The 12,465-nt window shown below is 38.2% G+C and overlaps 1 protein-coding gene across 8 annotated transcripts in view; it reads right to left on the bottom strand.

Annotated features, from left to right (window-relative positions):
- Positions 1-12,465, bottom strand: part of HIBCH (3-hydroxyisobutyryl-CoA hydrolase) — a 146,333-nt gene that overhangs the window by 28,197 nt on the left and 105,671 nt on the right. For all 8 annotated transcript variants that reach the window (XR_013518842.1, XR_013518841.1, XR_013518843.1 and 5 more), the window contains 4 exons: positions 11,465-11,610; positions 8,921-9,007; positions 5,427-5,485; positions 4,159-4,240 (listed from right to left, as the gene is read on the bottom strand). Coding sequence is in view for 5 of the 8 variants with exons in the window: in XM_078327082.1 (XP_078183208.1) it covers positions 4,159-4,240; positions 5,427-5,485; positions 8,921-9,007; positions 11,465-11,610 (374 nt within the window). In the remaining 3 variants the exon portion in view is untranslated. The remainder of the gene's footprint in view (positions 1-4,158; positions 4,241-5,426; positions 5,486-8,920; positions 9,008-11,464; positions 11,611-12,465) is intronic.

Raw genomic sequence — 12,465 nt, 5'->3', positions numbered from 1 at the left:
GGACCTACTATCTCAGTAAAATTTCTAAGGGTCCAGTGGTGTGGGCCCTGTCAAGATACTACTTGAACTGCCTATCAAGAACTGAGTGCTTTTTGACCCATCTAGCCATAACGTGGGTTGTACACAGCAGCATTTCATTATCAAATGGCAGTGGTATATACGTGATCGGGTTTGAGCAGGTCCTGAAGGTACAAGTAAATTACATGAAGAAGTAGCTCAAATGCCCATGGTCTCCTCTCCTGCCACCCTGACTTCTGTCTCCCAGCTGGCACTGGTGGCCTTATGGGGAGTTCCCTATGATCAGTTGACAGAGGAACAGAAGACTAGGACATGGCTCACAAAGGGTCTGCACAATATGCAAGCATCACCCAAAAGTGAACAGTTGCAGCATGACAGCCCCTTTCTAGAACATCCCTGAAGGACAGTAGTAAAGGGATATCTTCATAGAGGACAGAACCTTGAGCAGTGCACCTGGTTGTACACTTTGCATGGAAGGAAAAATGGCCAGATGTGTGATTATATACTGATTCATGGGCTGTAGCCAATGGTTTGGCTGGATGGCCAGGGACTTGGAAGAAACATGAATGGAAAATTGGTGACAAATAAATTTGGGGAAGAGGTATGCAGATGGCCCTCTCTTGAGTGGTCAAAAACCATGAAGATATTTGTATCTCATGTGAGTGCTCACCAAGGGATGACCTCAGCAGAGTTTAATAATCAAGTGGGTAGGATGACCTGTTCTGTGGACACCAATCAGTCGCTTTCCCCAGCCAACCCTGTCATCACCCAATGGGCCCATGAACAAAGTGGCCATGGTGGTAGGGATGGAGGTTATGTAAGGGCTGAGCAATATGAACTTCCACTCACCAAGACTGACCTGGCTACAGCCACTACTGAGTGCCCAATCTTCCAGCAGCAGAGACCAACACTGAGCCCTCGATATGGCACCATTCCTCGGGGTGATCAGCCAGCTACTTGGTGGCAGGTTGATTACAGTGAACCTCTTCCATCATGGAAAGGGCAGAGGTTTTCCCTCACTGGAACAGACACTTACTCCAGATATGGGTTTGCTTACCCTGCATGTAACGCTTCTGCCAAGACTGCCATCCACAGACTCATGGAATGCCTCATCCACTGTCATGGTGTTCCACACTGCATTGCCTCTGACCAAGGCACTCACTTTATGGCTAAAGAAGTGCAGCACTGGGCTCATGCTCATGGAATTCACTGGTCTATGTTCCCTACCATCGTGAAGCAGCTGGACTGACAAATGATGGAATGCCTTTTGAAGTCCCAATTACGTCAACTAGGTGACAATATTTTGCAGGGCTGGGGCAAAGTTCTCCAGAAGGCTGTGTATGTTCTGAGTATACAGTGTCCAATATATGGCACTGTTTCTCCCATAGCCAGAATTCATGGGTCCAGGAATCAAGGGTAGAAGTGGAAGTGGCACCACTTACCATCACCCCTACTGATCCACTAGCAAAATTTCTGCTTCCTGTTCCTGTGACGTTACATTCTGCTGGCCTAGAGGTCTTAGTTCCAGAGGGGGGAATGCTGCCATCAGGAGACACAACAACGATTCCATTAAACTGGAAGACTGGCACCTGGACACTTTGGGCTCCTCCTACCTTTAAGTCAACAGGCTAAGAAAGGAGTTACAGTTTTGGCTGGGGTGACTGGCTGACACTATCAAGATGAAATCAGTCTTTTACTCCACAACAGAGGTAAGGAAGAATATGCATGGAATAGAGGAGATCGATTAGGGTGTCTCTTAGTATTACCATGCCCTGTGATTACGGTCAATGGGAAACTACAACAGCCCAATCCAGGCAGGACTACAAATGACCCAGACCCCTCAGGAATGAAAGGTTTGGGTCACTCCACCAGGAAAAAACCCACAATCTGCTGAGGTACTTGCTGAAGGCAAAGGGAACACAGAATGGGTAGTAGAGAAATCATCAGTACCAGCTACAACCATGTGACCAGCTGCAGAAATGGAGGTTTTAATTATCATGAGTATTTCCTCCATCTTTTGCTAAAAACACATTTGTGCATGCATATACTTATACTAAGCAAGTATCTTTATTTCCTTTTCCGTTACATAACATAAGATTTATTGACTTCATATCAGCATGTAAGTACTGTTAACTTTATGTAATAGTATTTGGGTGGGGAACTGGTGCATTTCTGGTTGTAAGAAAAATAGCTGTATTTTGTCAGGCATAATTATGACATTATTGTCTTTATTTGAAGATTATATATGATCTCAGGAGATATGTATGGGTTCAAGTTGACCAGGGGTGGACCTGTGATGGTGATTACTGAGTGTCAACTTCAATGGATTGAAGGATACAAAGTATTGATTCTGGGTGTCTCTGTGAAGGTGCAGCCAGAAGAAATTAAACATTTGAGTCAGTGGGCTAGGGAAAGCAGATCCACCCTTCATCTGGTGAGCACAATCTAATCAGCTGCCAGCGAGTATAAAGCAGACAGAAAAACATGAAAAGGAGAGACTGGCCAAGCCTCCAGCCTACATCTTTCTCTCATGCTGGATGCTTCCTGCCCTCTAACATCAGACTCCAAGTTCTTCAGTTTTGAGACTCAAACTGGTTCTCCTTGCTCTTAAGCTTGCAGACAGCCTACTGTGGGACCTTGTGATCACATAAGTTAATAGTGAATAAACTCCCCATATATATATATATATATACTATTAGTTCTTTCCCTCTAGACAACCCTGACTAATACACCAACTTAAAGTCAGATTCCTTGAAATACAAAATGATTATCTACATAAACATTCCTAGAAGTTATTAATAATAACAGTCTACTTTTGTGAGTTAGGGAAATAAATGGCAGGTCTACCTGCTCTAATTTATGCCTATCCTTGAAAGATAATGAAATTCTAATACTGAAGAAGATCCCATGGGACAAATTAACTTTGGATTTCCCCCTTAAGAATATAGTAAAAGGCCAGATGTGGTGGCTCATGCCTGTAATCCCAGTGTAATCCCAGCACTTTGGGAAGCGAGGTGGGTGGATCGCTTGAGCCCAGGAGTTCCAGACCACCCTGGCCAACTGGTGAAACCTTGTCTCTACAAAAAAATACAAAAAATTAGCCAGGTATGGTGGCACATGCTTGTAGTGCCAGCTACTCAGGATTGCTTGAGCCTGGGAGATTGAGGCTGCACTGAGTTATGATTGCACTATTGTACTCCAGCCTAGGCAACAGAGCAAGACTCTATCTCAAAACAACAACAACAACAACAAAATACAGTGAAAATGGAGGGAATGTTTTCACCTTTACAGGTAAGACTATTAAAATTTTTTCTCAATGTTTCCTGACAACTGAAATGTTATGATTACATCTAGAAATAGAAAAATATTATGGAATCATGATGTGGAGCCTAAATATATATATACACACACACACACATACATACATATATATATGAAATATACGAAAAATACTGTCAGATAAAGACAAGCTAAAACACCTTTTAAGTATAAGTAAACATACCTTTTCTTTGTCTGGAAGTCTGAAATACTCCAAGTTTCATAATCATACTAGAGGTCCAAGAATGTCAACATTTGGTATGCACACATTTACACAAAAATGGCTCTTCTGCTGTTAACAGTTTGAGTTACGCGAAACACAGAAACACTACATAAGACTCAGCTATGGCAAGAGATGGAGTATCTTGTTTAAAAAGGATCACTTTTTAATTAAACCTCCTGCTTAGAAAGACCATATTAAATAGAATTTATAGATCAATGTCACAATTGCAAATACATCATAAGATGACTATTCTCCAGTGACTCAGCCCTTCTAATATAATTTAAATGTCCCTAAAATCCTCCTCCACAGGACAAGGAGGATTATTTGGAAATGAAGTATGCTTACAAAAGTCTTCTGTTACATTCAAAGGACATAAAACTAGCTTAGCTTTGCCCACAACAACCAGCAGGTAGAAACAGCACTTGAATTTAGGTCAAGGTTAGTGGAACAGATTTCTGAAGCTCACCTAAATTTGGGAAAAAGAAAACACAATGCATGGGTTATGTCGTCACCAATGGAGCACTAATACCCGTTAGAGAGGCTTCCCTGTCACTGGACTTCACCATGTTCAGTCAAGGCAGAAAGGATCCCAGTATTACCTTCAACTGCTCTAGGGCAAAAGATGAACCATCTTGTTGTAAGTTTTCAATAATCTGTTCCATAGTATTGGCTGAAAAACAACTATAAAAAAAGGAAATGTGATTTCACCAGTGTGCAAGTGATTTCCTGTTTCTAACATACTGATGAATCTGAACGTAGGCTTCCCCCCTCTCCCATTTCAATAATTAAGAATTGTCTAATCTCTTTAACAGGACGTAAAAAGAATCAGAGCATTGCTTCCCTGGGTAAGCATTTGTAGCCTACCTTCACTAATACAAAATAAAACCTACATTTTATTTTTTCACTTGCATTTTTGCATCTATTATATTTCTATGTAAAGAAATAATTCAACTACAAAAAGTAGATGCTTCTAAATAGTAGAGATGGTTGTCTTATTTTGTAATACTTTTCTTCCTGTTTCCCAAAGCCAGTCTGTCAATCTCTTAAATCATTGCACAAAATCTTTTTTGCCGATCAGCTTGATAAGACCTTCAGAGAAGATAAATTTAAAAAGATAAAAGTTAATTCAATTATTTTCTAGCTTCTCTTCCCCACTTAAGAAAACAGTTATTTTGCACTAACATGAATTTGAATCACTGCACAAAATCTTTTTGCTGGTCAGCTTGGTAAGATCTTCAGAGAAGATAAATTTACAAAGATAAAAGTTAATTCAATTATTATTTTCTAGCTGCTCTTCACCACTTAAAAAAAAATATTCTGTACTAAGATGAATTCTCATGGTAGATTACTAAATATAATGAATTTCACCCGGTAAAAAGAATCTACTTTCAAAGGTAAGTGAAAAAGTGCCCTATGCTGGCAGGGCATGGTGACTCACGCCCATAATCCCAACATTTTGGGAGGCCAAGGTGGGTGGATCACCTGAGGTCATGAGTTGGAGACTAGCCTGGCCAACATGGCCAAACCCTGTCTCTACTAAAAATACAAATGTTAGCCAGGTATGATGGTAGGCACCTGTAGTCCCAGCTACTCAGGAGGCTGAGGCAGGAGAGCTGCTTACACCTGGGGTAGGGAGTGGGGGACCTCAAAGGTTGCAGTGAGCTGAGATCTCGCCACTGCATTCCAGCCTGGGGGACAGAGCAAGACTGTCTCAAAAAAAAAAAAAAAAAAAGAAAGAAAGCTCTATGCTATCTCAGAATTCAGTGCACTATCAAACACAGGTTAATTCTAATGGTAATTATAATGTTAGCAAGTTCATTTTAATATAGTCTTTCCAAAGGAATATATAACTGAGATTTTTAAGTACCTGTTAATTTTGTCCAAGTGTTCCTCAAGTATAAAAGACTTGTCTCGATCAATCTTACACTGTTTGAAAAGAAAAATCTTTTAATAAATTTGAACACAATATTTTAATCCTTAAAAATTCATATTTAATGATACACTTTGTGAAAGATTGTCACTTATTCCTTTCAGTCAAATTACATCTAACAGTCTCATAAATAACTACCACTGTATGATCAAAATTCAGACAGCAAACAGAACTCTAGCTCTTAAAATCAACAATGGCATAAATGTTCTAATATTTTTATTTAGATGTATAAGTATTTGTAATCACTAATACATTTGACATATTATCATTAAAATGTATCTGTGAAGTTAAGGATTCTAAGGGACCTGAAAGATCAACCTGCCCAAATTTTCATACTAGCGAGAAATTCCCACCACATGCCTGGTATCTCTGCAGCTCTGACCTTCAGAGAGAGAAAATAGCACCTCAAGGAAGAGCTCGCAAATGCTGGAACTGAATAATTAGGTTTCTGTTGTTTTAATTCTGGAACAAAAACCAATTCTAGCATGTTTATAGTTGTAGTTAATTTCTTTCACCTTAACCATTTCCCACATGACGCAGTTTTGCGTCCCCTCATGATCCGGGTCCTTCTTATGGACAAGTTCCAATTTTCCAAAGTCATTCTTCAACTATGGGGCACGTATCTTAGCTGCTGATGTGGCTGGCTCGTAGCAAAGTACAAGAGGGCTCTGCATGACCTTGATTACTTTGGATATACTTTTCTTAACTGGACTAACTCTGAGTTAGTGTTGAGACAGGCCTATGATTACAGCTGATTCACACCAAGTTCCAATTAAATAAGACTTTTCTGTTTTTTAAAACTGTGCCATTGTAGGCTGTGTTTCTCCTATTCTGCACTTTTGAATTTAGTACTTTGGGTTAAAACACAAGATTTGCACTTATCTTTATTAAATTTCACATTGTTACTATTGACCAGATCACTCTAAACTCTAAGAGTTTTTTTTTTCATCCATATTCTTTTTCCTTATTTTTCTTAGTTCTAAATCAACTTGATCAAAATGCTATCAGTGGTCTCCAAATCACTTGAGAAAAGTACTGAGTAAGTCTTAGATGACTTCCCTACAGTCTAACACCTATACATTTAGTAGAACCTTTGATAAGGCCTTTAAACCCCCACAAACCATAATTCATCCCATATTTATTCAATTCAACAACAGGAGACTATCAAATGCTCTGATAAAACAAGTGAAATCCTCATGTGCTCCATATTCATATTCTGTGTACCAAGTACTCAGTGGCCCTGCCAATTTGTACTTATGTGCTCCAGTTCTGGGTAATGTTTTCAGTACTATTTCTCTAAATATTTCCTTCCCTCTACCTATTATGAATTCCTAATTAGATTTTAGACCTCCTACAATAACATCTCTCATTTTCCATTCTCTCCTTTTTCTGTTTCATTATCCTTTTCTGTTAGTTTTCCTCAACCATAGATTTTAATCTGTTGTGGGTTTTTTACTCCCCATTTTGTTATCATTTTTAAAATTTTACAGGCATAACCACTACCAAGATCAGCCAGTAGCCATCAACATCTAGGCGAGACCCTTCACTAGTAAAACGATTATGACTAACTGAAACTCAGATGATCATTAGTATTTTTAGCCAATTTAATTATTTAATAATTATAAATAAGATATGTACTTGTGTTTAGACATGATGTTCTTGCACACTTAATAGACTACAGTATAGTGTAAAAACTTTTATGAGCACTGGAAAACAAAAACATCCATGTGACTAGCTTTATTGCCATGGTCTGGAACCAAACTCAGATTACCTCTGAGGCATGCCTATATTATTCTTTGAATTACCTTTAGAGTATCCATTGTTGTTTCATAGGTAAAATATTTTCCTCTTATCTCAAGATGATAGTTATAAATTGGTGTTTGGTTTTTCAAGTTTCTTTCTTCTTGCATTGTCTGCTTCCTTCCAGTGCCTTTGTTGTTTGTTTTGGCCTCGGAAATTTGTTTTTCTATGCAAAGCACTAAAATTAGGAAGCTTTGTGTCTAATGTCAATTGTAGTTACAGGATTCTCAACTATATGATACATTATAAGATGATCAGTCAGATGTGTTATTAAGACATGTCAATGTCTATGGGGTTTTTTTCTTCCAATGTATTGCTTAGCAGTGGAATGGGATGTAGCCATTTTGCAAGTCAACTAAGAAAAAGCAACAGAGGTCTTCCAATTTACTTATATCTCATCTCTTTTCAGTACAGTACTTCGCTTATCTCTACCCTCAGCTAGACTTGCCTGATCTGGTTTCTCTAAGGAGTCAGTCTATACTCTTCTGCCAGGTTATTGGAAGACAGCTACTCTTAGTCGTACAAGAAGATTTGTGGAGGGGCTGGGCACAGTGCTCACGCCTGCAATCCCAGCACTATGTAAAGCCAAGGAGGGCAGATCATTTGAGGTCAGAAGTTAGATACCAGCCTGGCCAACATGGTAAAACCCTGTCTCTACTAAAACACAAAAATTAGCCAGTCATGATGGTGCATCCCTGTAAGCCCAGCTACTCAGGAGGCTGAGGCACCATCGCTTGAACCTGGGAGGTGGAGGTTGCAGTGAGCCAAGATCATGCCACTGCACTCCAGCCTGGATGACAGAGCGAGACTCTGTCTCAAAAAAAAAAAAAAAAAAGTATAACTTATTTTTTTAAACTTACAAGAAATCTTCCTTCTCTTCTGCTCCATTCTATATTCTAGTCTTCAGAGGGATGTGGTCCCATTAGAAGAGTCTTCAGAGGGACCTGGTCCCATCATAAGGGTCTACAGCAAGAATCAGCTGACTTCTTATTGGCTTTCAGAGTTCTTTGGTTTAAGTTAGCAGCACTCATCCTTCTGATTTCAAGCTTCCAAAATACTAACATCTCACGTCTGCCACTGTCTCCTCTTCTGTTCTACTTGTCTTTGTGAGTTTATGCCTTTTTATTCATTTATTATAATTTTGAATGGTGTTTTAGGAGGCAACATGTATGCAATCATGTTTATCTAGAAACCATGTAGTGTTTTTAAATATTATCAGCTCTTACCTGAAAATTTAAGTCAGACAATGTAAGGAATCAAAAATAAATGCTGCATTATACTTTATTAAATAGAAATAAATGTCAAGAGTTTACAGCTCCACAAATAGTGTTAACATTGAACACCTATTACAGAAATGCCAAAACCCTTGCAAAGAATGATAACGAGGCTATGCACCGAAGTTAACCAGCAGTGGCAACACAGCCACGCAACTGCACAGGGAAGAAGTCATCTTGTTAGCTGCTGGCTATAACAACTGTGAAGCACTGATTCTTCTACCATGCTTTAAGTAAATAAATGCTTAGTACATTTATTTATATTTACAAACTATAATATTTACCAACTGCTAATTTTTTAATTACTTCTTCTCCCCATGAATTAAAACCTGAGGTTAAGAGTATTAACAAGATTACCTCTGTATGGTAATTTTCTAAGACAGCTGCAACATCTTCTTTTGAAGGAGATTTCAAGGCTAACAAATCTTCCTCTAACACGCCCAACTAAAGGGGAGAAAAAAGAAGGCAAGATCTGAGATCCAACAGAAACACAGAAAGCTTTATAAAATCCCCTCTTTTTTAGAATCCTTCTCTTTAAATTATGATGCTCTTAATTCAGCTGATTCACTGAAAGAAATTTTGACTGAAATTGAATAAACAGGTATTCCCACACAGCAAATGTAGCCTTCAAAGGAAGGGATAAAGATGGAAGAAATTTAGGAGAAGATACAGAAACATCTTTGTTTCTCTCAGTCTATTGAGCACTTGCAACCAAAGACCTACATTATAAATTATATTTTTAATTAATTTTAACAAAAATTGCCGCAAATGATTAGTGGCTACCATAGTCAATGCACTGCACTGTAATATAGCTTCACTTGTTTCTCCATCTAATCCCTCACTTAATGTATCCTACCTTGAGCCAAATAAGACTTTTTACTGTTCCCAAAATATAGCTAATGGTTTCTTGCCCCTGTGGTTACATTAAATGTTTCCTTTACCTGACAATACCTTTTCCTGATAAACTCACCTTAAGGCCAGCTGTATTGCAACCTTTATGAAAAAGCTTCTAGTCCTTTCTTACAGGTAAGCTCTTCCTCCTTTGAATTCTTTGAGTATTTTCTTTGTAATATTTTTACCCTTACCACACTTTACACCTCTGCCAGATGAGAAAAATGGTTATTTATCTTTTGTACCCACTTCTAATCCCACCCCCAAAGTATAGTCCTCCTTTTCGTATCCTCTACAGGCCCTGAGAATGCATCTACTCACTGCAGATATTAGTACTGAACACACTGACAAAGAAAGAAACAGGTTATGCATCAGGTCTCTCTCTTATACTAAACTAAATTCCACTGTAATCAAGGGTGTCCCTTCCAGACAGGATAATCGCATGCCCATGTTTGCTTCCTGTTATAGCTCAAGGGAAGCATGAAACAGCTGTCTGCTCAATGTGACTGAGGATGCCCGCAACACAGAGAAAGGTCTGAATCTTCAGCCAAATGTGACAGAAAACCCTCATAACAGTGTACAGAAACAACCTTCAATTTTGCATACTTCATACATTTTACATAATCTGTAACAGTGTAAGAAATGAGCCCAAAGTTCATCAACATAAAAATTTCCACAACCAATTTATAAAGTTTGTGAAGAGAATTCTATTAGTGACCAAATAGTACATTTTAATGCTATCCAGCTGTTCTACTTCAATGGCCAGAGGATGTGTGAGACTAAATCATCATCATTTGTAAAAGGTCCTTGGGGGGACTCACATTCTAGGCCAACTGTCAATATAGTCTCTGGTATCATTATCCAAAACAGAAGAAAGTTATAGATACGAGGATAAAACGGACCATCCTCTGTAATATAAAACAGACTCTCAATGAAAAATCTGGACACCTCTAAAAATATAAAACTGCATTAAAAATATTAATAATGATAAGATTTTTGAGTGTTTACTATATGTCAGTTACTGGGCTAAGCATGTAACATAATATTTTCTAAATTAATTTTTATAGCTTTCCTTCCTCTATATAAAAACATCCTTCCCTTAAGACCAGATATTTATCTGATGACCATGTGCTTCCTAGGAAGCTGACTTTACCCCACAGATCCAAGAATAGAGCGTGCATTACTTAGATAAGCCAGTTGGTACATTCTACCTACCCATATGGTTCAAGAATGAGATAAGCCAGTCTAGTCAAAATGAACTAAGCCAGGTGAAGCAAAATATATCCTAAATCTCTTGCTGGGTAATCTGGGGCAAAACTACCTTGAATTGGGTCTTCTGTCATATGTAACACAAGGAGTTTCAACTATTATTCTAATAGTGTCATCTTCATTCTGCAGATGGGGAAGCGGGGTGGGGGCAAAAGAGGCTAAATTCCAGTTAAGATTTAAACTCAGACTATCTATATACTCTTTGCCACTACATTATCCTGTGCTGAGAAAATTGACCATACTGTTTAAAAAAAAAAAAAAAAAAAAAGCAAAGATAACATGTGTTCCTTGTAACAGAGATGTTTTTAAAAAGTCAAATGCAATTATTTTCAATGTACTAGGGAAATTCATAACCAAAAGAAGCCTTCAAAATGTCCTCATAAAATAAAAACCTATCTTTTTATATATAACTTTAATTTGTACATATTAGACTTTCTTAAGGTAGGCATGACTTTTTTTTTTTTTTTTTAACAGACTCTAATTGTTCATTTAAAAACACTCACTGAAGGTGCCAGCCCTGAATCCAGGTATCATTATCTCCAGTTTGCATATGAGGAGACAGAATTAGAGTGCTTATGCATTTTTTCCAAGGTAACACAGCTATTAGCTAATAGGTCCAGAACTCACACCAGGATTCCACCAAAAGTCTGTGGATCTCAACTACCCATTGTACTTTCCCACACACTATTTTGTGTTGTTATTCCAACATTATAAAATGCAAACATCCAAAAAAAAAAGTACCTTTTCAGAGTCTACAAAGTGTGTAGCAATTCCTGCTCTGTACACATCTCTTCCTTTTAGTCTGAATCCTGTTAATGCCAGGAAGTAACCAAGTTTTCCTTGAAGTCGTGGCAAGAAATAACCTCCACCCACATCAGGGAACAGTCCTGTAATTAAATGTAACAAAAAGAGATAATGGTGATTCAAATGCAAAAGACAAATATAACCTCTTTGCTGCAGATCACACAATCATTTCTCTCTGGAGCCTGAATCTACAGTACAAATATTATTAAACAAAGTACTATGCAGAGCAATCAATATCACAAAGGACTTTCTATAAACTGTGCTAACTTAACGGGTATTTTTCAAAACTTTCATGTCTTATTTCTATAGAATACAGTAAAGTATTTGATGACACAATGTTTTGTACATTAGAAGTATCCAATAATGCTACCTAAGTTTTCTTTTTTCTTTTTCTTTTTTGAGACGAAGTGTCACTCTGTTCCCAGGCTGGAGTGCAGTGGTGTGATCTTGGCTCACCGCAACCTCTGCCTCCCAAGTTCAAGCAATTCCCCTGCCTCAGCCTCTGGGTGCTGGGACTGCAGGCACATACCACCACACTGGCTAATTTTTTGTATTTTAATAGAGACAGGGTTTCACTGTGGGCCAGGATGGTCTCGATCTCCTGACCTCATGATCCTCCAGCCTCAGCCTCCCAAAGTGCTAGGATTACAGGCATGAACCACTGCGCCTGGCCAATGCTACCTAAATTTTCTTACTGCTGATTTACTTTTGAAGAATCTCCAAAATAGGTAAAACCTTCAAAAACTTTATTTCCAAATGAGCACAGGAAGAAAATACATAACCTATGTCTATTATAGAAAAATTATTACCATTTAAATCGTAGTCAATTATCTAATATTCAAGATGTTTAACTATTGATGCAATAACCATGAGTCCCACTAAATGAAAAATTTTATACCTAATAAAATCATTTGCATTTAGCCTTTCCTTAACCATCA

Source organism: Callithrix jacchus, chromosome 6 (assembly GCF_049354715.1).
Source record: "Callithrix jacchus isolate 240 chromosome 6, calJac240_pri, whole genome shotgun sequence".
Classification (NCBI taxonomy): Eukaryota; Metazoa; Chordata; class Mammalia; order Primates; family Cebidae; genus Callithrix; species Callithrix jacchus.
This window is presented reverse-complemented; position numbering and strand designations above follow the sequence as displayed.